General features: G+C 37.5%; 1 protein-coding gene across 7 annotated transcripts in view; it reads left to right on the top strand.

Annotated features, from left to right (window-relative positions):
- The window catches only part of supt3h (SPT3 homolog, SAGA and STAGA complex component), a 152,920-nt gene that overhangs the window by 91,168 nt on the left and 35,199 nt on the right, over nucleotides 1–26,553 (top strand). For all 7 annotated transcript variants that reach the window (XM_049463557.1, XM_022673032.2, XM_022673038.2 and 4 more), the window contains 3 exons: nucleotides 15,755–15,841; nucleotides 18,142–18,235; nucleotides 20,871–21,010. In XM_049463557.1, coding sequence (XP_049319514.1) covers nucleotides 15,755–15,841; nucleotides 18,142–18,235; nucleotides 20,871–21,010 — 321 coding nt within the window. The remainder of the gene's footprint in view (nucleotides 1–15,754; nucleotides 15,842–18,141; nucleotides 18,236–20,870; nucleotides 21,011–26,553) is intronic.

The following is a 26,553-nucleotide window of genomic DNA, read 5'->3' as shown; positions in this document are numbered from 1 at the left end:
AGAGCAATGTGGATAATCACAAGCCATCAAACCAAGCTGAACTGCTTGATTTTTCACCAGGAGTGGCATAAAGTTATCCAAAACAGTGTGTAAGACTGGTGGAGGAGAACATGGCAAGATGTATGAAAACTGTGATTAAAAAACAGCATTACTCCACCAAATATTGATTTCTGAACTCTTAAGACTTTATGAATATAAACTTGTTTTCTTTGCATTATTTGAGGTCTGAAAGCTCTGCATCTTTTTAGTTATTTAGCCATTTCTCATTTTCTGCAAGTAAATACTCTACATGAAAATATTTGTATTTTGAATTTGGGAGAAATTTTGTCTGTAGTTTATAGAATAAAACAACAATGTTCATTTTATTCAAACATTTACCTTTAAATAGCAAAAACTGATTCAGAAACTGAATTGTTCTCTTAATTGTTTCCTGTGCTGTATTTTATAATATTTATAAATATGTATATAATATATTCATATAATATTGTATGCTGTATTGGTCTTGTAAATCGGGGAGAAAATGGGGAAAATGTTAGAGTACAATATTTCATAATATTCTTGCGATAAATATACTTTTGGCGACATGACAAAACACTAAATTAAAAAATATATATTTTAAGAATGAACTACTGCAACATTTTTTTAATTGCATACAATATGATGCAAAACACCCCTAACTAAGATATTAAAAATACAAGATTTTTATCAGATTTCTAACAGAAGTTAAAGATCCAGAATGTTTCATAGTTTTCAATGTTTTCAAGATGTTTCATAATAATGCACTCCATATATCTCCATATATCCAGGATTAAAGTAAAATAAATGATACTGGACAGATATAATCTGTCTCTAGTAGATATATCATGGGAAATGAGATCAGTGGGAATTTTTCTTTTGCTGAACACAGCAAAAAAGTAGTACCCTGATGTGATAACTAGGGTTGGGTGATATGGCACGAAATTTAGGGGGATCATATTGTTCACAATATTCAAAAATGTTGGCAATATTATTGCGTACGATATGATTTGGCTTTAATCCACATTTTACTGTAGGTGTTTGGAGTTTCTGCAGGTTGAAATCTGAAATCTTCATTGAGGAAACATGAGCAAGACCTTTCTTGTAATGTTGGAGGTAGATGGCGGTTAATCCAGTCTGTGGCCTCCCCCAAAACTTGATTGACTGGTTGTAGAAGTCTGCCGTGGACGTCTGCTTCCCCCCGAAACCCAAACAGCGCAGTGAGAAGTCTTTACGTTTTGCCTGACGTGCCGCGTGTGAAACAGAGTTCACTTGGCTGGTTCCTGTAACGCCAGGTGCAGGAGTTGGCAGGGCCTGCTTTCATAGGCACTTACTCCCCTGCACTTTCTCTGCTTCCAGACTTTCTATCAATCCCCTGGGCCTTGTTTTTTTGCTACGACAGCAATTTGGTTATATGACTCTTTAAACACGAGCCACTGTTGTAAATTTGATTAGGGCATGTGAAAATGACCTGAGCCTGTGTTTCTAATGAATATATTTATGACTCCATTGTACACATCAATTTAATTATAAGTAGTCAGCTGGTAAAGTGCAGGTCAGGAGACTGTACAGTGTGCAGGTCTTTTTCTTGGCTGTAGAGGAGCGAGTAGGAAGGGGAAAATGCCAGCTAATCCTGCTGCCTCTCACTGTCCTACAGAGGAATTTCATATGGTCAGTGGGAAGTAGGGTATCTCCACTGATTTACTCAATAAATTCTAATTCACAAGGTTCCGATTTGATATTCTATTCGATATTGATTCATTTAGGAATATTTTAGTTACAACAGGTTACAGGTTTAGTTAAGATATTAAGAGATTTTCATAAATCTATTGTTGTACTAATTGTATAAGGAACATTCAACCTACCATTATTAAACATAATAGTGTTTACATGACAACATCAATGTACATCTAATGTAAATATATACTTTAATATATAATTTAAGGTGGAATGGAAAACAAGTAACTTGTTTGCTAGCTAAATGCAAATTACTAAAATAATACAGGTCTTGTTTAACTTTTCTAGCAGGCTCTGTTAACCCTGAGTGAGACAGATAAAAAATATAAAACCTGTCAATAACTGGTCTGCAGCCGGCTCTCCAGTTCTGCAGATTAAGGACATTGAGGATCAATCTCAGGTTTATATTAATCGATATCAGATGGTTTAAAAGAAGCAGTTTGAGTAAATGCATAAGAGTAAATGAGTAGTACAGATGTAGTGCTTATTGTTTAAAGAATATTCAAGCCCAAAATCAGCTTTTTCTTCCTAAATTTACAACTTGCTAAAATGAAATAATGACTGTTTTGAGAAGTCATTTTGATATGCGGTCCATCCTAAGATAAAATTAAATATAAAGATAGAAATTAAATATCGTATTAAATGGCCTACTTAGTAAGTCTTTTTATTTTTAAGAGGAGTTAAGTCTGAGGAGTGTTTTTGTATTTTGAATCTGATGCCACTTTGTTTACTGAATGCTAGATGTATAGAGACAACTTTTAAAGTCAAGATATGGATTGTAATGGTACAGTGTTATTAGATCTGCCCCTGTTCCCTAGTTGTACTGGAGTAAGTGTGAATTTACATATGATTTAATAAAAATCTCAATATTTAATGCCATTTATCAATATGTATAGCAAACATAAACATTACAATATATCGCAATATCTGTATTTTGTCCTGTATAATAAAATCTCAGTAAAATCTCATTTTCAGATTCATCAACTAATTACCTACAGAACAAACACAGTTGTCCCAAGAAATCAAGCATTACATTTTCCTACATCAGAAAACTGAACCAAATAAAGGAGCGTTGAGCTGCAAAAGCTTCCAGACATGTCTTTGTTCATATACTTTGTTTTCCTGGTTTCATTTTTATTACCTTCAGTTGACTTTGTGATTTTGTGGATTCTGCTCGTCCACCTAAGAGCGTGATGGGTGGTCTCGGTTAATGATGATCCAGATAAATTTAGCTGGGTGGATTTTTTTAGCCGGTTGAGAAATGCTAAGGGCAGCTCAGTGCTCAGAGTTGGTTTTAATGTAATAGAAGTCTATTCATCCCGTGGCCTGTGGTCTCTCTGGTCAGGAACACTGTGCCAGGCTCAGACTCAGACTCAGACTCTGGCTCTGGAGGAGCGCTGCAGCACCCTGAGTTCAGACGCCTGCGCCTCCGCTGGGCTAAATGGTTTGGGTGGTGGAAGTATGGCTGTCACCTCTCGTCCAGGTGCTCGCACTGACATGTATCAGAGCTTTTCAGATGCCTGAGTCAATTAGTCTCTCGCACAGAGAAAGGAGGATAAATTAGTGGGCTGTTTTGTTTGAATGTATGGCTGTGGGTATAGATTTTCCGTGGGGAGTGAGGATTTTTACGGCGTGTGGTCTCATCTTTCTGTAGAGTAAGCGATTGCTCTGCTCAGGCAATATTTTGTACACATTTTGAGCTTTGAGAGCTTGAGCTAGTGTAATTACTGTGCTCACATTTATCTGAGTTCGTTTGTTATTTCTTGTGGTCTTCTTACCGTCTTCTACACTGAAGAGCGAAGGGCAGTCCAATAATCTCAGTTAAATTTTAGAGTAAAATTACAAGGAAAATAAAAATAGCAGTAGCTATTAGGCCTTTCACGGTGAATATATATATATTGTCACAGAAATAACTGCAGTGAATTAATTTTTTTTTTTTTTTAATGATTTATGGCACAGAAATAATGATGATGATGCATGATATATTAAAATAATAATACAAGAACACACATTTTCAAAGCAGTAAACTTTTAATTATTAGGAATAACAATAAATAAATTAATAATATATATTTTTTCATTAATTATTTGCGATACATCATTGATGTATCATCCAGTATCAATATTTTTATTGAAACATAGGCAGTCTAAGACTTGCCCCTGCTATTGCAGGTGAATCCCACCCATAATTAAGATTATTTAAACATCTAGAATTGGAATGTAAAATGCTTAAATATTGTAAATAAATAAAACAAATAAAATGTCCTCATTCAGCTCATTAACAGTAATGGTCTCTTTAAGCTATAAAAAACACAATGTGCAATATTGAGGAGAGCATAAATGATTGAGAACATGTCCATTATGTTATATAATGGCCAAAACCTAGTAGCTACCCAAACAACTGTTAACTACCCAGCATGAAGATTCACCAGGATTAGTGTCAGAAATTCTAGAGCATCTATCAGCACAGAATCTGCAGGTCGGGAAGTGCAATTCTTCTCTGTTTGGGATCATTTTGGGTTAAAATGAAATGCTAAACTAATGTTACCAATCACAAAGCAGTGCAGCTGCCAAACCAACAAAGTAGATTTTAATGAAATCCAAGAAAACAATAGACAAAAAATTATTTGTAGGAACTAAGGTATAAGAAAACCGCCATGTATTGTAATCCAATTGTCCTCAAACCAGTCCTGGTCCCTTAGGTAGACCAGAGGGCAGTAATAATCGATTTAAGAATAAGAGATGTAATCTAATCCATTTCTTTTTGTTTTCCTAAAACCAGATATCTGAAACATAGAGCTCCTTTAGGAATAGAGGTTTCTGTACTGATTTGTGAATTCAAAATGAGATAAAAAAAAATTGATTTATATTTTGTGATATTTTGCTAGCCCTGCTTTAAGTACATTTAACATCTATCAGATATGTATCTGAAGTAATGTTATAGATGGGCCTTTTTCCACATTTACAGTTTATATAAAACCCCTATGAGCTCCTAATGGACCTCTTAATGCTTCTAACTTTGTCCATTCTAAGAGATACAGCAAAAACCCCAAGAAGGTCAGATCAGAAGAAGGTCTGATTTAGGATTGTGCCATGTTGTATCGTACACAATATATAGTGACTCATTAATGTTTAGATTTTAAAATATCATATTGTAATAATAGACTGTTTTTCAAACTGATTATTGCTACTATATTTTTCTTACAATTGTTTTTGTTTGCAATTTACATGAATTTACTAAATATTCTATTACATGTTTTTGCTACATTATTTTTGTTACGTAAATTATTTTGTTACATTATTATCTTATACAAAAGTCTTGTACGTTACTGTTGTTAACTAAATATTTCTAATCTTTTGCTTCTGTTGAAAGTTTAAAACATAAAATACAAAGAATAACATAACAAATAGCAGAAATCTGACAACAAAAAAATATGTATTTGCAATAAAGAAATCCTAAATGGATATGAGTAAAAAAAAAAAAAAAACTAATTTTAAAGGTCAAATTTTACCATACATATCAATCCACCACTTGCTTTTAAAAGAAATTTAGAACCATCTGAGGAAACATCTGGAGAAATCTAGTGAAAATACTTTCTAATATCATGATATACATACATATATCCCAGAATAACACAATATTGTGCAGCCCTGGTGTTTTTTCATATTGCTAAAAATATTGTTATCCAAAAAGGGCTTTATGATATTGGAAAAAAATGACATTGCGATATGTTCTTTTACATTTTTAACGAACAGAAACTTTCACCAAAAAAAACTTTTCTCCAGAAATCAATGGTCCAACTCGATACTATATTAATAATGACCTGTGTGTTTTGAAGATTGTAGTCAAATATATTATATTGGTGTAATGGAAAATGAGAACAGTGTGAATTTTATTTTTGAATCAAGCAGCAAAAAAAAAAAAAACTTTAAAATAGTTGACATTTAACTTTTACATCACACAGGTCATTGTGATGTGACTGTTGCACATGATGTGCACACTGTGCTGAGAATGATACAATTATATATTGTTCAGCCCTACCATAAATATTGATATACATAGCTCTTGTCTGATTTGAGAAGAGCAGATTTAATCTGAACAGATTAATCTTTCTTCTTTTTATTCTGGTTTGTGTTTTGGACTTGGTTTAGTTTAGTTTAAAGGCCTGTATGTACAGGATATTTGTACTGAATGGTCTGTGCCAGATGGTATATTTATGTCTGGTGCGCTGCTGGGTCAGTGTGTTGTGTTGAAGTGCTGTAGGGTTGGTTCTGTACTCCACTGCTGCTCTTCTTCTATCTCCTGGAGGTGAAAATGGGAAACACTGGTTTTATTTATCCTCTGGCGAGCTCTCAGGGACTCTGCATTTCACAAAACATTGATAACGTCTGCTTCCAAACAGCGTCATTAAACCGCAAAGAACAAGCAAAACATTTAGTTTCTGCAAACGCTCTCGGAATTCCCGTTCCTCTGATAACAGCTTGCTTTGATATTTTCAGCCTTAATTGTTTATGACTGTGTTTTGGCGCCTTTTTGTTAGGATGTGAAACAAGACATTCAGTAGCTGAAATAGAAATAGTATAGTAGAGCCACAACTGGGATGATGGCCATCAGTTACAGTAGATTAGAGCTGGGCCATATATCATAAATATTAATACGTTAAAAAAAAATTTCATACACAGTATTAAAAAATGACCATCACACGTGAATGCAATTTCTTTTCCAGAAAAGAATAATGTTCTGGAAGATGGGACACAGCAGAGTGAGGTATGGTTATGCTAATTATGCCATGGAAAGATGCACAGATCATCGATAAACTAATGATGATCATCGTTTTTTCAGCTCCACTGATAAAATAGGAGCACTTTGTAGTTCTGTAATTACAGACTGTAGTCCTGTATCTGTTTCTATGCATATTTTATTACTATCCTCCTGCTCCCTCTTCAATCTTCTGGAACCCACAGGAGAAACCTCCACAGAGCAGCTTTTATTTGGGTGGTGGTTCATTATTCTCAGCACTGCAGTGACACAAAACAGACACAGCAGTGCTGCTGGAGTTTTTAAACACTACAGTCTACAGTCTGTCTAAAAGATCAATAATAAATCTAGTGCAGTTTATTGAGCCGGTTAAATGCTTACTTAGATACAAAGTTAACTGGTTTACCTTTATTTGTAAAAGTGCCTAATGTTTTATTTATGTTGTCTATTTAATGTATAGATAAATACTGTTTTTTTAAATATATTTTTTACAGGTTTCATCATGACCTTGTATATCACCACTTCTCTGAAATGTATCGATAAATGATTTTTTAGTCACATCACAAAGCCCTACTACAGAGCTTAAGAGCCAAATTAAAGGAGAACTCCAGTGTAAAATAGATTTTAGCGTAGTAAAACATGATAAAAAGAACTAACCTTTGTTGAATAGCCCGCCTCCGCTCTCCCGCAGCTTTTTGAGATCCAGTCATTTTGTGCTTTTTGCCCAGCACTCTTTACAACGAGCGCTTCAGGGTATCCACTTTCCCCTGCAGATAAATCACTTTTGTACACTGTTAACCAGGTTCAAGTACCTCCACACACCACATTGGTAGAATCCGGAGAGCCGTGCCACTTAAAAGGAGGCATTAATAACTTTAAAAGTGCACAAGAACCGCCCGGAGATTAGGCTATGCTACGCAAAAAGCACAAAATTACTGAATCTCGTGAAGCTGCAGGTGAGCAGAGGTGGGCTATTTAACAAAGGTCAGGATTCTTTATCATGTTTTACTACACGAAAAGTCAATTTTACACTGGAATTCACCTTTAAATGTCTACCAAGCGAGGTTGCCGATAACATAACCCAGACTGTGACGAGTAAAACACAGCTTAATTAAGTTTATACTGAAAATGTAATTATGTTTTGAGTTGTCACGGCTGATTTTTCGGAGCGTTGTGCAGTTTAGTAATTTGACTGGTAGGTGAGTTCTGAAAACATGAAAAGTCTTTGTTTCCAGCTCCGTTCAAAGGAAATGGTGTAATTGATCCTCGCAAGGACGCTGTGACTGGAATACTCCTCTCTCTTCCTGTTACCTTTTCCAGTGTAATCAAATAATGGACTTCATTTCCAAACGCAGCAGTAGCAGCGCAGAGGAAATTATGTTCAGCAGGCTTGTTTATTTGACTTCTGCCATTCCGCTGCATGAAAGCGACCCCTTTTCCTCCTGCACTGTAATGTGACATGAACCAGCCTGCCGAGGCCAGTGTCACTCCAAAATGTGTCGTAATTAAAATTGATCCCCCCCTAATTAGAGCCCAGAGTTGGACAGCATTCCCCAAGCTACATCCTTTTTTATAGGCTGGATGTTCTAGACTGACAGAACTGGAGGTATAGATTTTAGCTTAGCACTGTGAATTTGCAAGGATTTACTGAATGGTTTAGTAAACGCTTGTTGCGTAGTAAAGTTCATGAGATGTATTGTACTGTTATGGAGTGTTATGAAGCATAAAATAACAGCCTGATTATCTAGATAAGAAATGTTTCATCTCAATTATAAAAAATAAAGTATGTAATCTGTTGTGTGAATTGAAGATAATGTAAATGAAGACAGATTGCAAGGAACACCTATCAGAATTTTAAACATTTACTTCTTAAAAGCAAAGCCAGGCAAATGTAAAAAAAAAAAAAAGAATCTAAAAATTAAACAATTTCAGAAAGGTTTCTCAATATAAACGCAATTTCAAAGATTCTGGATATCTCACCATGAACACTACAAAGTCTCATCAAAAGATTAAATTCAGATGGGAAATATTGGATGCTGATGATTTTCGGGCCCTCAGGTGGCACTGCATTAGAAACAAGCTGTACTGATTCTGAACTGGAAATCACTGAATGGGCCCAGGGACACTTCCAGAAATCACTGTGTGTGAACACAGTTCACCATGCTGTAATCCAGAAATTAGGTTTAAGTTAAACCTGTATCATGCAAATAAGAAACCACATGTCAACATAGTCCAAAACTCTTTTCTGAGCCAAAACCTGTTTAAAATGGGAAAACTGGATGGAAAAATACATTTACAATTTTAAATGAAGTTTGACCTAAAATAATAAAAAATGGGTATTTTAGATGAGCAAAGTATTGCAATCTGTTTTTATTTACATTTATTTTATTTTACACAGCATCCCAACCTCTTTTTTAATAAAGTTGTCTTTAGTAAAGTTGTCTTTAAGCATTTAAATATTACAATTTCTCAAACCGTTTAGTACTTTATAACAGTTATACTTGGAATGCTTTCTCAATTACAATGTTTAAATTTCAAGCTTGAAATAAAACATTTCTCTTTGCACTCAGTCTAATAGCACATACCCAGTGAGATCTAGGTGTCCAAAATGCAGAGTGAAGCTAAACTCACAGTAAAACTATTTCTAATGGTGATTCAGCACTGATACAGCTGTTTATTTCAAGCCTAGACTTAGTCTTTGTCTAAAAAAACAGCCTCTGGTCTTTTGTCAATGATGCATGAATGCAGTACTGTTGTTTAGTATCATATTTTGCCGTACTACAGTAACAAAATCAAAATTTTAGGATCTTAACAACCCAGTTCTGCTGTCAGTGTCTGACAAATTAGAGAATTTGTTTTAGTATTTATTATTTTTAAATGTTATTAATGCTTTTATTTGAGTTTTTGCAAGGAACGAAAACAGAGACTAAGTTGACCGTCTCGACCGTCAGTGTTTGTCCTTCTGTTGCTGTCTGCACTCAACTTAGGAATGGTTCTTATTGCGAAAGCTAAAACCACAATATCAAATTGGAGAAAAACACTCTGGGTCTTATGAATGCCTGTGTAGTGTGATAGCTGAGGCATCCCAGAAATGGTAAAACAGTCCTTCGCTGCTCGAGTAAACTGTCAACACTGCCGTCTTCTGAGCTGCTGGAAATAGACCACAGAGATCGCACTGTTCGCCGAGTCTGAGAGCCATCCCAAACGAAATAACCCAGCCAGCATCATTCAGTCTCTCAGCTCTGGAGACTGCTTTCATCTGAGTGTAAAATTAGAGCAATTACTAAAATTAATCTGTTATTTTACAGAATCTGTTTGGAGAGCCAGGGACTTCAAAAGGCCACGGAAAATAAAACTGGTTTCAATTCAGTTCAAATTCAGCCGAAGCTACTGTAACCTCGGGTTTCTGTGAAAATATATTGATTTAGTGAGGGGCAATAAATCAATTTCTGCTGCTGAATGTTTTATGTGTGTAGCCTAGCTTTTCTCATTAAAGGTGCTCTAGAACTGAAAACTGTGTTTAGCTTGGAAAACGTGAATAATGAGAGTTCAGTGCGTGGAAGTGATGTACCATGAACACTATTGTCTCCTTATTCAAGAGAAAATCCTTTACAAGCAAAACAGAACTTTTAAAATCGATTTCAAAACCGATAAAGACTTTTATGTACCATAATTTGAAAGACCTTAGAGCCGTAAAGCTGCGCTACTTAATGCTGTGTTCAGTTTTAGAAAATGGTGAGAGCCTCTAAACCCTGAGTTCAGAATCCAAGATGGCTGCACTCCACTTATACAGTAGTAAAATCAGTAGTGTTACACAGTTTATCAGCTCTTTTTTTATTAAATCAGCCATACACACTGCATACTGTCTAGCATCTATCATATTTATTTAATCAAATTTATATCCCATTTTCTCACAATTTACACGGCCAGTTACCCAACCCACTCATTAGGACTCCACCTATCATTGGTGATGCCCCAACACACCAGGAGGGTGAAGACTAGCACATGCCTCTTTTGATACATGTGAAGTCAGCCACCCCCTCTTTTCAAACTGCTGCTGATGTAGCATTGCCGAGTAGCATCACAGCGCACTCGGTTTCGATACATCAGCTCACAGATGCCTCGTGCTGAACATCACCACCCTGGGAGTGATGAGCGGGGGGGAAGCACCATCTACCCATCCAGAGAGAGCAAGGCCAAATATGCTCTCTCAGGGCTCCGGTAGCTGATGGCAAGCTGCATAAACAGGATTCGAACCAGCAATCCCCCGATAATAGTTGCAGAGCTTAGCCTACTTGACCACTTTTAGAGACCCCTGGAAGACATCTTTTCCCAGTTTTCACAGCATATTCGCGAGTTATAAGGTACTGAGTACTGAATACTTATCATTAAAAGCTCCAAAGTGCTGTTATATCCATTTGTAAATAATAATTACTGGAGCAAATAGCTCCTGATCTGGGGACTCTGGGTGGTTTAGGCTCGGTTACCATCGCAGAGTAAAATATAAGGATACACTTAAAGCCATTTTTGTCTCCTAAAAACTATTTCCACGTTAAACTGTGGGACAGATATGGCAGCCAGCCTGTCAACATTGGTCGGATGCCAGGCCAGAAAGAACTAAATGAAGCCTCCGAGCTCATTTAATTCAATGCTCCCCCTGTGAGTGCCTGTGTGGGGCCTGTTTGTGCTCCATACTCAGCACACAGATCTACATCTGCAAGTAAACAGATTTTATGACCATCAAATGTTTACAGTCCTCTAAGAATTACTTGCATGTATTTATGGATTTAGCAGCAGCCAAGACATATCGAATGTTTACGTTTCAATTAATAACATTTCTCTTATTTTTCTTCTGGAACGATGGGAGCCGGTTCCAGGAAAATAAGTGACATTTGCTCCAGCCGTGATCTTCAGTAGCTTTATTGCTTTGTTGAGGGAATAAATATTTCTTCATCGTTGACTGATATCAGACTTTGCGGTCTGTGTGTGTTTGGCACAGACAGTTTTCATTCTTAGCTGAATTACGTTTTGACTTGGTTTGCTTTCTCCTTGTTTTTCCTGAACCGGAGAGGTTCTGCAGAGGGTCAGCTGCTGTGAAGGCTGCACTTCTTGCACTTCAGAGTGGTGTTTTTGGTGTCTAGAATCTTCTGTGCATTATATTGGCATAATTGAAGATAATTAAAGGCTGGCATACATTTTACTGACACATTTGTAATCATCAATATATATAGCAGTCTTCTGCAACACCTGAGAGTGATCTCAGTACAATAAAGCATTTTAATGACCGATTTACTGCTAAAAGTGATTTTTCTATATTTATTAAATAGGCATCCCCTTGGTGCAGATAGTAATATCAAATTCACATCATATTATGCTTAATATAATAAGGATTCTGTAAACTTTGTTTTATGATAAACTTACTCTTTTAAAGCCACATTATATAGCATTCGTCTTTTAAAGTAACAGCTTCAAAATTACAATGTGTGCACAATTAACGATTCGCACACATCAGGCTATATGGTAGACTAACAGCATAAGATACGTGGCTATGCCTGCTAAGAATAATACATTGATTAGCCTTAATAGGGAGAGTAGAATCTGTATTATTGCTACATCATGCTCATCTACCTGCACTATGTAACTTTGGTGATGCGAGCAGGACTGTACTTTCATATTGTTGGGTAAATTCCTATTTTTAATCTAAAATTTCTCAGATTACATGCTTCATTTATTTTCAGTGACATTTCTGAAAGTCTTGGCTTGTCCAGAAATGCAAAAAAAATATGTGCACACAATGGAAAGACCACACTAGCTTGAGATGTTATATAAATCTTTAAGTAAAATAATGTATTAATACAGCTTGCTGTTTCCAAATAATGTGTGTGTGTTTTATTCTTTTTATTTTTTTTAGATATCGTGTTTTCTTTTCTGAACTATTGCTTTCTTTTTTGTAAATTGTAGCATGGCACTTTGATGACAATCTGTGTATTAATTTTTTTTTTTTGTTTTTTTTTCTACCTTCTTAAGTCTTAAAGCTCGTCTCAGACCATTATCTGTCCTAATGAGGTCCTACAAACCCTGCTGGTTTAAAACAGATTTAAACGAGTGGTTTTACATAACCCGCCATCATCTAAACTATCTACCACTTTCCTGTTCCTGCAAGTTTGGGGTTAAAAAGATCAGTGAGCTACCTCTGCACTCTTCCCATAACGCCCTATAAGTTGAGTTGATTCGCTGATTTACATGTGGATAGCTATCACTTTCAGTGGAAGGTGACAGTGATAGATGAGGTGTTTCTGCTCGTTTTGGCACCAGAATGAAACGGCTGTGTCTGAGCAAAGGGGCATTCTTCATTTCTTCTCTCTGTCTACCGTTCCTTGAGCTCGTAAAGATTGTTTCCATATGATTGCAACATCTCTGTGTACTTCTTATAGCCGTAACCCAATAAAGAAGATGAATAAGGGCATTATATTCAGCAAAGTTCTGTGCAGTAGACCTTGACATACATTTACGGCTAAACTGGCAAAGCTCGCACACATGATGAGGGCTTGTGCTCAGATGTTTGCATAGCATCTAGTTCCACTGCCACCGCTGCAGTGATATTCATAGAATTTAGTCAGAGATTTTACAAGACAGTCTTGAGGCGAGTGAAAATTTCAGAGAATTTAATCTGTGAAATTTATAGCTACTGCCATTAATAACAAATACATAGCGTAATTGAATGGTAGGATTTTTTTTTACTCCTGGCTCATTAAAACAAGTGGAGAAATGAAGAAAAGTCAAAAGTGAAGATTCACAAGATCAGTTCATAAATGGGCAGATACTGAATTATGATTCAATTTAATACACTTTTTTGTACATTGCTTTGTATCACATATTACAATGCTTTATAGATTCTCGAAAATATGGTAGTGATTTTTAATTATTAGTTTACATGTAAAGATTGCAATAGTTTATTTTGTGTTGTGTTTAAACCCGACCACTAGATAGTCAACTGTTGCAAACCTTTTGCTTAAATTTTATGGAGTGCTTGAGTGGGCATACTCGTATGTATACTGGCTATTTAAATTTTGTATTATATGATCCTGCATGTCTGATTGCATTCACTTTGCCTTCTGTGGAGTAAAATTCCTTGTCTGCGCTGCGCATCCCATGGAAAACAAACCACAGCCGAACATTTGTGTGTTCAGTGTGAAAGTAGCTGTATGCCCTTATACAGACAGGGCCAAGTGTTTTCAAATCATGTCCAATTTACCAGACAAGGTGTAGAAATACACTGCCTGGACCACTTTTAGCTTTGATTGCTGTACGCATTCACTGTGACATTGTTTCGATAAGCTTCTGCAATGTCACAAGATTTATTTTAATCCAGTGTTGCATTCATTTTCCAAAACATCTTGCAGCAGCATTGATGATTGTACAAAAGTCTTCTGCACAAAGTCTTCTCCAGCACATCCCAAAGATTCTCAATGAGGTTAAGATCTGGACTCTGTGGTGAACAGTCCATGTGCACTCTTTCACAATTCCAGCCCCATGAATCCTGACGTTATCATCTTGGAATAAATCCAAGTAATCCAGGAAGAAAAAATCCATTGATTGAATAACCTGGTCTATATTCAGTATACTTAGGTAGGCTGACCTCATTCTTTCAGCACATACTGTTGCTGAACCTAGACCTGCAGACCAACTGCAGCATCAACCCCACATCATTTACTTACTTAAATCCAGGTGGAGACTTTTTGGCCAGGCAGTGAATCTCAAAGATGAGGAAAACGAATGTGAAGATTGCAGAAATTAATATCAAGCATAGCAAACAGTCTTCAGAATTTTTATTTTTAGTACATTAAAAAAAACATCTAAAATTCTGCATTTACTTTGTCATTATGGGGTATTAAATGCATAATTATTGGGGGGAAAACCTGAATTTGCACAGCATTACAAAAAGTGAATACAGTAGAAGAGTTTGAGGACATTACACATTGTATGTAAAACTGTAACACATACTATTTGTTCATTAAAGAACAATGTAAAGTACAGAAAAATGCGGGTTCTCCCACCTTTAAGAAGCTCTTGAGGATTGAATTGAACAAAAATAATACTGTAGATGTTTTGGTCATATTAGGCCTGTCACAATAACATTTTATTGCAAACGATATTTTGTCCCAGAAATTACTGCGATAAACGATATTGTTGCCTTTTTTAGGCCACTAATTTGGCACCAATAAAATAATAACATAATATTGTAACAAATGAATAAACCCTTTTAAGGACAATAAACTTTCTATTCCTGTTTACGCACCTAATTTTGGAAACTGCAAAGTTTGGAACCTACAAAAGTAGGTTATAGTAGGTTCTTTAGTGTGTATTATATATACATATACATTGCAAAGGGTGGGGGAACCGTGTGTCTGCCCCACTCCATGACGTGCAGCCCCGGTCTCTCCCAGCTGGCATGCGTTGAACCGGCATAAAGACCTGGTCTCAACCTTCACTCTAGAGATATGCTGATGATGAATGGAAGGCTGAGGCAACATGAACTTAAGACACTAAAGTTAAGCAGCTAGGACTGGGCCGTAACTATGTTTCTTTAAGTTTTTTTTTTTGCGTGTTAAAAGAGGGCATTTTTCCTAATATAGGTGCAGACATTCCCACGGTAACAATATAAGTGCATTTTGTAAGTGCACAAAGGGTAATATCACAATAATTAAAAGGAATGAGGTCATGTCCATTTATTAACGATAAGTCCTTATTAACGATAAGTTGATAACATAGTTATTCTGACAGGCCTAGATCATATTGATCATCAAACCTGTGCTCAGTGTAGTTGGACCTCCCTATATGTGGGCCCCTTTGCAAGGTGGCCTTATCTAGTATGGTGACCGACACTTATTTTGAATAAAGCTCCTCTTTCCTTGTTTATTCCGAAGGCAAGGACAGCCATGCTGTCATATGAGTTTTGTGAAAGCATAACAAATGTTACCTCTACCAAACATGGCCAAAGGCTATGAAGACCCCATGTGACTATGAAAGCGCTGGTCTCAAAATATGCGGCTTCTTATCAGACGTCTCAAGGTTTTTAAACAGCAGATGCTGTGACTCATTCACTCGACATGCACTGACTGGCAGAAAGTAGAACAAACATCTGAGGCGTGATCTTGTTGACTGCTGACTGCTGTTAAACCTTTTCACAAGCTTTTTTTTCCCCTGTTTTTATTTCTCTCTCCCTCCTGCTCCTGTATTCCAGCTTCACCAGGCAGCTGAGGTGGCTCTCCTTCGAGGAGCCAGGGTCATCTCACCAGAGGATATCATCTTCCTCATGAGGAAAGACAAGGTAAAAAAAAAAAAAAAAAAGAGCACGTGATCAGAAATCACGAGTGTATGACTGAAGCAGATGATGATGATGATGATTTATGGCCTCTCAGCACTTGACAGTTCCTTTAAGTTGGCAGTATGATTGGAATCAAAGGAATTAATGGAATCAGTGGAATCAATGGCACTCTTCCCGGATAAGCCTCCACTCTCATAATTAAACTCAATACTCACACTGACGATCAGAGGTTTAGAAACTTTAAAAAAATCTTTCCCTTTTGTTTTTTTATGTTTACTATGCCTACCTTATTTGATCTACAGAGTGAATTAAATATTTAATTGTACACTATATTGTGCCTTTCTATACTATTTTCATTTCTGAGGTTTTACTTTGTTTTTCCTTTTAATGTGTATATTAAAATGATCTACAGAACCATCATTATGTACAACACAGATTGATTTAATTAAACCGTCTCCAGTACAGATGTGTCCTTGGCTGCCACACCACCCTCTAACAAAATAAACCCCCAAAATCTCAACCCCGTCCATTTATTACTGAGGAAAATAAGCCAATGGGTGCACAAGCTGCCCTGTCCACTTTGTATCTGATAGGATCCACTCTGAGCCCTCACTGACAGTGGTTTCTGCATGAGAGATGATACACGAGAGACACTCAGTGTCGATAGACGGTTTTAAATGAGATTTTTTTTCTGTCAAGCAATTCAGGTTTAAATATCCCCTATTATCAAAAGCAGGTTATGTTAAAGTAATACTGAATAATACTATAGAGCAAACAATCTTTTAAACAGTTAAAACAATGTAATTGGTGATAAGTGCTGACATCACAACTAAAAGTATTTCAAGCTAGATGTCAGTTTTTTCCATGATTTTTCCTATTAACTCTTACCTCTTTCACAAAAAATGTTATTTGTATTACACTTCTTCTTACCTGTTTCCCCTTTAGGCTCATTTATGCTCATTGTTAAATAGGGATTTGGATAAAGAATGAATGCAGAGAACAGACAGAGCCTTCTCTCGATTCCTTGGTCGCTCTTTGTGCACATTCTCTGAAAGGTTGTGGGTATAAAAGAAAATAGTGAGGGCAGTGTAGACCATAGTACAAGCAGAACAACTGCCTTATTGACACGATAAAAAAAGAAACTCTGGCTGTAAAGAAACCTATGCTAAAACCTTTTGTATTGAAGTGCTTTATTACAGGCACCTCCACTGTTGCCCTCTAGTAGATTTTACTGCTTAACATTCAAGTAGTGCTGGGCTGTATGACCAAAAATGTATATCACAGTACAAGGTTTTTATTATTATTTATTTATATATTTTTTGCATGACTGGGCTTTAATATAGTTTTGATGAGCTGCAGTGCTGTTCTACACAGTGCTCCGTAGCGCCTCTAGAGGTATGGTGGTATGTGAAACATGCATAAAAGCCAATGTCAAAGGTGCATGCATATACTAAGTATGGGGGCAGTGATGGTTACAACATTCAACATTATTCAGATTTTTGTATTTAAAATTAGTATAAATGAGGCTTCATCAAATGAGTGTTCAAAGAATTTTGCTTTACTGCATATCATTTACAAAGCAGAAACTTAAAAATCTTAATGTCTTTCAAACTTACAATTAAAGTGAATTTATAAAAGATATGATTTCAAATAATTGGAGCACTTTTAATTGGTTATGATTTTACACTTTTTAAAAATAATCATGAGGTTCAAATGATTTTACAGGGTAACTAAACTCCCTGATATTTTAGCTGACTCCACCCCCAGCTCAGGTTTTAAAAAAAGTGCTCGTTATAAATGAGAATGACGTGGATCAACTATGCTATAGGTGTGCACGTGGACACCTCATCCTACTGACACTGTGGTCACCACAATTATTGGCATCACTGTGGTGCTCGCTCATATGAGGCTTGTTTTCTCTGTGGGCTGTTTTCTCTGTAGAGCTGGTTTGTGACAACATTTGTTGTAAAAAGTGCTAGATAAATACATTTTAATTGACTGAACCTGAGAGGGCGCTGCAGGTGCAAAATATATGGCCGCATATTTTTTTTTTTGAGACAGATTTTTTCACATTTTAAGTTTTAAGCAGGAGTGGTATCTTTTATTACTAAAAAGGAACGCATTTCAGTTATTACTAGAAAAAAAGAAATATTTTTAGGTTTAGTTACAGTTTAAAATGTGGAAAATGATACAAATAAGTTTTTTGGGGAAAATGAAAATATACAGATTTTAAAAAAATGTTTTGAAAATCTCTGAGCTGCCAAACTTATCATGTCTTTAATTTTCTCTTATTCTTCTTTCAGAAAAAAATGCGCAGACTCCTCAAGTACATGCAGTTCCGAGACTTCAAGTCCAAACTGATGAAAACTGTAGATGATGAAGACCCTCTGGACCCAGGTACAGTGTAATCAGGATAAACTGGTTTGTAGAAGCCCGCGTTTCTGACGTCTCCTTACATGAAGATGTTTTAGGACTCTTTTCCTGTGCTGGAGCTGAATTTGGCCGTTCAGTCGGTGCTTTAAATGATTAAGGCGCACATAATGACCGGAGTCAGCCAAGGTAATTTGGTATGCCACAGTCAATCAGCAAGAGTCATTACCAGAATGCAGGCGGAAGCTTTGGCATGCCTCTGCTTTGCATAGCGTTCCACCGCCGCTCTGCTGGTTTCCTATCAGTATCACGGCAAAACAAGAGCGAGGGAGGAAAATCGCCGGCGCAGACGCTGCAGTCTCGTCTGCTGTCACGATGAGTATCATTAAGATCTTTGCTCCTCATCTGGACTGTAAGTTGAGAGCAGGAATAACGTTAAATGTGGCGTTCAGAGCGAGCGGTACGCGCAGTCGATTGAGAAGGAGTCTGCCTGTCTGTGCGCATGGATTCAGGACTCAGGGTTTTTTTCTTTCCCCTCTCTTTTCCATGAGAGGCCTGATGGGCTGCTCTGTTTAATGTTTTGCTCCGCAGCGTTTGTTTTGCACTCAAATTGGCTTCGAGCGTTTTGACGTTCCCCCGAATGACCCTACTGCATTCAGGAGAGCTGGATTTGGAAAGACTTTCTTTTACCATCGTTTTTGTCTGAGCATTTCTCATAAAAGCTTCAGGACAGGAAGAGAGAGTATGGAGTTTGGTTGAGTAGGCCCTGATGCCCTTTCTTTTCCCCCACCACCCACTCCACCCACCCCACCCAGGAGGCCTGAGGGAAGCGCTGTGGCCGCCTCTGCTTTCTCTGCTGTGGTGTGAGTGGTGGCGTTGTTGGGGACGCAGCAGAAGTTCGACTGAAAGGCAGTTGTGTTGGCTCTGACCACATTGTCTTCAGTCTGACCCCTACATTAATTCCCCAAGCGCTTAAGAGCAGGGAACCACCGTGCAGGCCTTGGGGCTTTGAGCTCTGAATTGTGGCCACGCTCTGTTATCCACTGCGCTAGCCACGACCCCCAAAACCCTTAAAACCCCTAAAACACTGCAAAAGCTCCAGGTAGAAAACTACTGCTCTGCTTGTCTTCTGTTCCCTTCTTTATTTTCCACCCGAGAGCAGTAAGCTTTACACAGTCCGTTTTAGGGAATTCACATACAGCAGGTTGTGATTACAGCGCTATTAAAAGATTATTGTCGGTCATGGCTGGCTATTTAACCTTCAGCATATGCTCAGATCATTTAAGGTAGCCTCTGAGAGTTGCTTTTATTCTGCCTTCAGTGCATTACCAGCCAGCTTAAAAACACCAGCGACTGTTCGAAATAGCACTGGGTTTCAGCCCCCCAAAAAATGTTGTGGCCCATTGTTAGTGGATCAAAGATGATGTGTGTTATTTCCGAGTGTTTATTTTGTTAGATTTGAATTCTCTGTTTCATCACTGCAGATTAGCTTTGTTTACCGCTCAGCCAAACCAAGATTTTCCAAGCTCTTTTATTCCTGTAAACACGCCACTGCATCAAATGGCAAATTTAGAAGACATTAAAGCCAAAAATATAGAACTAATTACGTGCATCAGTATATTTGTATCATTCGAAAGCGAGTTTACACAAAGTGGCGTTTTTTAACTTTTTGATTGAATTGCCCGTTTACATAGGAAGTCCACAATTACGGTTCTGTTGGAGGCTGAAGCGTGCCAGCGCCAGGGAACTGGAGCCCCATAAAAGTGCAGCTATTAAGGTGTCATGAGTTCGGTCTTCCTGATTAAACATGTTCTGATGCTATTTATGTCATGTCAAGCAGACGTTACTTCACAAAGATGCATTTGATCACTGTTTCCTCTCGATTAATTAACATTTTCCTTCGCTGACTTTCCCCCAGCGTGGCGCTTATGGGATTTAATCGGTGGCGGCTTCTCCGCATTTTGTGCCCTTAAAAAAAAAAAAAGTTATAAAAAAGCAGTTTGTCCTGGTGGGACGCATTAAAGCTTTGGGACTTGCTATGTGTCTGTGTCTGTGCTCTGTGCCTGCTGCTGAGTGTGAGCCAGGAAGTGAGCAATCTCTGGAAGGAAGAGACAGAATAATAATATTTAAATGCAACTCTGAAACTCTGAATATATTATGTACCATTATTTTGTTTGTTTTCCTTTAAAAAAAAAGTTGCAAACACATAGTTAAATAGTTTTTTTTATAGCCCCAAGCCTTCATTTCTCATTTCCCTTAGTTGTAAGATTGACAGCATATAACACCTCATGGCTCACTTCATGACAGATTACACCACTAATAGAAAAAGTGAAAAGAAATAAAAAAGGCTCTGTTTGCTCAGTGATGGGGTGATGTAATGAAAGGAGTGTAGGAGTGTTATGAGCTCTGGTAGCTGGAGGAGTTGCTACTGTGTGTTTGTGTACAGCTAGGCAACAAAGTTCACATTGGATATAACACAGGTACAGGAAAGAGGAATAATAAATGGTGAGGGGGGACGAGTGGGCTGTGCTCTGGACCTGTCTCATCACGGCTCAGGTGTAAACACAGCCAGCTGGCCTGCAGATGTGTCCAGAACCGGTAAAAAATAGAGAAAAAGAGAGAGAGAGAGAGTGTCAGCAAATGTATGTGTGTCTACTTCCAGACAAATACTCCAGCAGCAGCAGTGTCAACAAAAGGCAGCGGCTGGCGCAGGACTTCCTGGGCTCCATCGACCAGACGGGGGAATTTTTGGCACTTCTGGAAGACGAGGAGGTGGACGAAGTGAAGCAGGAGAGGATGGAGGTGAGTGGGAGTGAAGGACTAGTGCTGAGTGGGTCTGAAATTGTGCAAGCTAGAGCCTATACACATTTCCGGTCAAACTTCTGGACTTAAATAAAATAAAACATTTGTTTTAAATCTTCTTCCTGTGTGTAACATCACAGGTGTGAAATATTTAGTAAGAAGGTGTAAAAAAGAAAAAAACACATCTGTAGGTTTTATTTAGAGAGCAAAACACTGTTATTACTGTTTAGAAGGTAAATTACTTTTAGTTTAGGCTAAAATATGCATTAAATCACATGACTAACATATATGTTTCTGATTAAAAATTCATCAAAAACCCTGAGATTATAATAAAGATAAACATTTCAATTAACATCTCTAAAATAAATATCATTCATTTTGCCAGTCTTACACTGATTACACTGTTTACATTTAAATATTGTTTAAATTATTGAAATTCTGAGTAGTATTTTAAACCATAAGCAGAAGACCAAATGCAAAGAATTATGATTTCTCACAGAATGTTGTTATTAGAATATTATATTGTAATGACACCACAAAAGAAAACATTCATTGTTCATATATCTAGAAGAGTTATGTTTGGCTAATTGACCATTCATCCTTCTTTAATAAATCTGTTTATTTATTGGCATAAACCTTTTTTTTGGACTGTCCACTTATTTACGACAGGTTTGAGGTCAGGACTTTGAAAGTACTTTGATGTGTATTTACAGTCATTGTTCTGTTTCAACACACCATTATGTCCATTATGTTTTAACCTCCTTCATTTACTTGTACCAGTTCCACAGGCAGCCCAAAAAACAGACCAAGAGCTTGCTTCTACCACCACCATGTTTAACAGTTGGGAGTTTAGGTGTCTAATCTTGGTCATTGTGGCCAAACACCTCAATACGTGTTACCAGTCTAAGCATAAACGTTTTATTTTTCTTGATTTGTGTGGTCAGTGAAAAAACTTTAATCAAACTTGAAGGTGTCAATTTTGTAACAGTTTTTTTTTCTTGGATGGAAGCCTTTTAGCTCATGTAAACAGTGACACTGGAGTTCCAGGAGCTTCCAGTGGTTGGCAGGCCTGTGCCTTGTTGGTTCTTGGGTTGGATTGTTGTCAACCTTCTGAAGTAAATGAGAGTGACATTTGGGTCTTCTTTTAAACCTGTGCAAAATATTCGTAATATTCGTGTTTAAATCTTGTTTCACCAGTTTAGGTAGATGTTTAGAACTTTTAGAACAATTCTACCATGTGTTTGTCATTAAAATTAGGTAAAAAGCTTGTTTATGTAAACTAGGGCTGCAATGATTAGTCGATAGTATCGACAATGTTGGTTATTCAAATTTGTCGACTAAAAATGTTATTGTCGACTAATTATTAATTTGTTACAGTACTACATTACACAAAGTGCTGGGGACAGAAGCGCAATGGGAGATGAGTAAATGGCTCACTCACATAGTTTACGCTTAACTCTGTCTGTGTCCCAAAAGTGCCCAAACACAACAGATTACATATTTAATCACTAAATATCAGTACTTTTCATGTTTAAACAACATCTAGACATTTAAATGCCTTTTAAATCTCATGTTCTATCGTTTTTAGAGATGGAGCACCTGGCAGAAATAATTGTTGACTAATCGATGACTAATCTAAACATCTGATTAGTCGACTACTAAAATAATCATTAGTTGCAGCCCCAATGTGAGCACAGAAAGGCTAATAGCTGTAGTCAGTCAAGTAGTTAGGAGGCCTTGGCAAGTTAAGGCATTTCTGAACTTGCAGCACAATGGAATTAATAATGGGTGTATTTATTATGAATTTATTATTAATTAGTGTATTATTAATTATTACCCTGTATGTATGAGAAAAATAAAAACAGATGTTTTATTTATGATAATTAATTAGATAATACATGAAATATTCACTTTACTTAAAATACTAAATATAATATGTATCCTCTCGCATATCATTCTTATTATATTACAGCTGCATGCCAACAATCATTGGACAGGAACTAGTATTATGTCCAATGGAGGCTAAAAAAAACTACTCTGACCTGTTGGATATCTATATGGGGCATCTTGCATTGAATGTGAGAGAGAGAGAGAGAGAGAGAGAGAGAGAGACACAGAGAGAGAGAGAGAGAGAGAGAGAGAGAGAGAGAGAGAGAGAGAGAGAGAGAGAGAGAGAGAGAGAGAGAGAGAGAGAGAGAGAGAGAGAGAGAGAGAGAGAGAGAGAGAGAGAGAGAGAGAGAGAGTACTGTAGTGTATCTATATGATTAGAACCCAGGGTTTCATTGGGGAATAAGATCTCACTTAAACAAGGTGTTTAAACATGTTAAGTGCACTCTCTGACCACAGGAACACTTGATAGTCTGTCTGCACCCAAAAGGTAGTTAAAGTCTTCAGGTTCCAGCGAAGACAAGCAGCCAGACCTCAAAGCCCCGCCGCTGAAGTCCTGCTCTGTTTCTTTTTGTTCTCGTCCACTAATAGACTTAACATTTCAGCAGAGTTTCCAGTGTGAAGCTCGAGCCATTCTGCTTTCCATTGCACAGAACCAGACATGCAAATGAGCCACTAAGTGAAACTGAGGAAGAAGAAGAAGAGAAGTTTCAGCCTTGACCTGTCCAGTGTGATTACCGTGTCTGTGGGAACTTTCTCAGATATGTAATGTAATAGAAAAAGGGGAGTGAGTTGAACAAATGCTAACAACCTGAAATAGGAGGTCTGCTCTATATGGCATTTACTATCTGGCCTCATTCCAACTTCAGTGGTTTATGTAGAATTGCCATGACTTGTCACTCACAAGATAGCACCTCACAACATATACACTTTTTTTTTTCCTTTTTCACAAATAGAGTTGAAGTGGCAGTCTGTATTATTTAGTTTCTAAACTGAAAGCAAAAGCATTTCTGAGTGGAGAAGGAGTAGAATATTGTGTTTAATGGTGGCAGTGTGCTGAAACAACCACCCCTGCTTAGTCTAAAATATTCATTCTAAAAACTGGGGTGTTTGGTCCCTTTTCACAGGTAGACTTCTGGTCACGTTAGACTTCTTTACGCACTTGTGTTACAAATACAGTCTCTAAAAGAGGATCCAGCTCAGTTTTACTGAATTCAAGTGGCTGGTGGAGCAATGGAGACTTCAGAAGGGCTCATTCACTCATTGTAAAAACAAAACAAAAAAACAAAGGAGTGAAGCAAACTCTGTAGTCAAAAAAGAATGTGATAGTCTGCGCTAAAACCAGGATTAATATCAAATTATCGTTTAAACAGTGGAGAAAGCTCCATGACCGCTCCCCTCTCTCTCTCTCTCTCTCTCTCTCTCTCTCTCTCTCTCTCTCTCTCTCTCTCTCTCTCTCTCTCTCTCTCTCTCTCTCTCTCTCTCTCTCTCTCTCTCTCTCTCCCCCGCATGCTCGGTGCAGTTACCCATTTTCACCAGAGAGGGCCCTAAATCCCCTAAATCACAAAACTTATGGATATCAGCTTTAACATTTCAGCAGAGATTCAACTCTGACCCATCCAGTATTATTAAGATGTCTGTGGTAACTATCACAGATACATAATTATTTTCATAATAGAAAAAAGGAAGTTGAACGAATGCAAACAATCGGAAATAGAATGTCTGATTCTTCTGGCATCCACTATCAGGCCTCACTCCAACTCCAGTAGTTCATGTCAACTTGCCATGACTTGCCACACACAAGATAGCACCTTACAACATATACATTTTCTTTTTGTCCTCGTCCCCTAACAGATTTAACATTTCAGCAGAGTTTCCAGTGCGATGCTTGAGCCATTCTTTTTTCCATGTCTGCACAGAACCAGACATGCAGATGAGGCACTAAGTGAAACTGAGGAAAAAGAAGAGAAGTTTCAGCCTTGACCTGTCCAGTGTGATTATCATGTCTGTGGGAGCTTTCTCAGATATGTAATGTAATAGATAAAGGGGAGTTGAACAAATGCTAACAAACTGAAATAGAACATCTGATCCATTTGGCATCCACTATCTGGCCTTATTCCAACTCTGCTGATTTGTGTTGACCTGCCATTACTTGCCACTCACAAGGTAGCACCTCACAACATATACAGGTGTTTCTTTTTGTCCTTGTCCACTATTAGAGGTAACATTTCAGCAGAGATTCAACTCTGACCCATCCAGTATCATTAGGATGTATATGGTGATTTTCACAGATACAAAAAAGGGGGTCGAACGAATGCTAACAGCAGAGTTTCCATTGCGATGTTCAAGCCATCTTTTTTTCCATGTCTGCACAGAACCAGACATGCAGATGAGGCACTAAGTGAAACTGAGGAAGAGGAAGAAGAGAAGTTTCAGCTCTGACCTGTCCATGGGAATTTTCTGTAACATGTCTGTGGGAATTTTCTCAGAAATGTAACTTAATAGAAAAGAGGGAATTAAACAAATGCGAACAATCTAAATGTAGGACACAGGCAGCATTAGCGTTAGCATTAGCATTAACTCAAACTGCTTCAGGGATGCCGAGGCACATATACTGTATGCCAAGCCCTCAACATCTCTCCCTCCCCAGCTCTCGCCTGGCTCAGCACTATTCTAGAGGAAAAAGTAAGGGAGCGTTCTATAACATCCGTTTGTCTTCACTCTGCCAATTGAAATAAAGACCCACGGCTGAGGGATGTAATTAACGGACTGAAGCAGGAACCGTGGACATGTTCAGGGTGGGGAGGAAAAAAAAATAAAAAGACGAGGGTGAGGGGTATCTCCACAAGACTTTATATGTCCCGTTTCAATTAAAACCAAGCCCGAGTCATTCTGGATGTGGCCCAGAAAGCCTGCGGTTTCCCCCAAACTTTGTTCCTACTGAGTATTTTAATGGCTGTGTTTTAGCTATCAAGATGATCTTTGGGGGATAAGGAACCGTATCCTTCTGGGCCTCCCACTTTGCTCTGCTCTGTGGAGCCCTGTGGAGCAGTTTTATGGCTTACCCACAGCGCACTGGGCCACTGCTTCACTGCTTTATCTGCTGCTCCTGCCACCCTCTCTCTGTATAGCCTGCACTGGCTCCGTGCCAAATCTCTAAGGAATTGTCTCTGAAAGTTCACCTTCACAAAATCAGACCAAATTGATTAAATTCTGATATATATATATATATATATATATATATATATATATATATATATATATATATATATATATATATAATTTTATCTTAATAGTAGTGATAGTGTTCACATCGCTAAATCAAAATGGTAATGTGTCACCAGAGTGAAGCACAGGAGGAAACTGGGGCTAAACTTGGTAAGATGATCATAAAAAAAAATTACTGAGCCTGAAGACGCATTAGCAGTTTTATTTACCGATGTAAACATAGCATAGGTTAGTTAAATCACTTTCTATTAATGCTGAAATAGGGATTAAATCTCATAACTAACACTCACTACCCCTCTCTCTCTTGCACTCCCTCTAAAAAAATACAGGAACATAACAGCATTTTATTATTTTTTTTAACACAGAACATTGTTGAGATTAATGCAATTATTTATACAATTTATTTATGTGATTAACCCTATTAATAT

This window comes from Astyanax mexicanus, chromosome 14 (assembly GCF_023375975.1).
Source record: "Astyanax mexicanus isolate ESR-SI-001 chromosome 14, AstMex3_surface, whole genome shotgun sequence".
NCBI lineage: Eukaryota > Metazoa > Chordata > Actinopteri > Characiformes > Acestrorhamphidae > Astyanax > Astyanax mexicanus.
The sequence above is the reverse complement of the archived record's forward strand: the minus strand, read 5'-3'. Positions and strand labels throughout refer to the sequence as shown.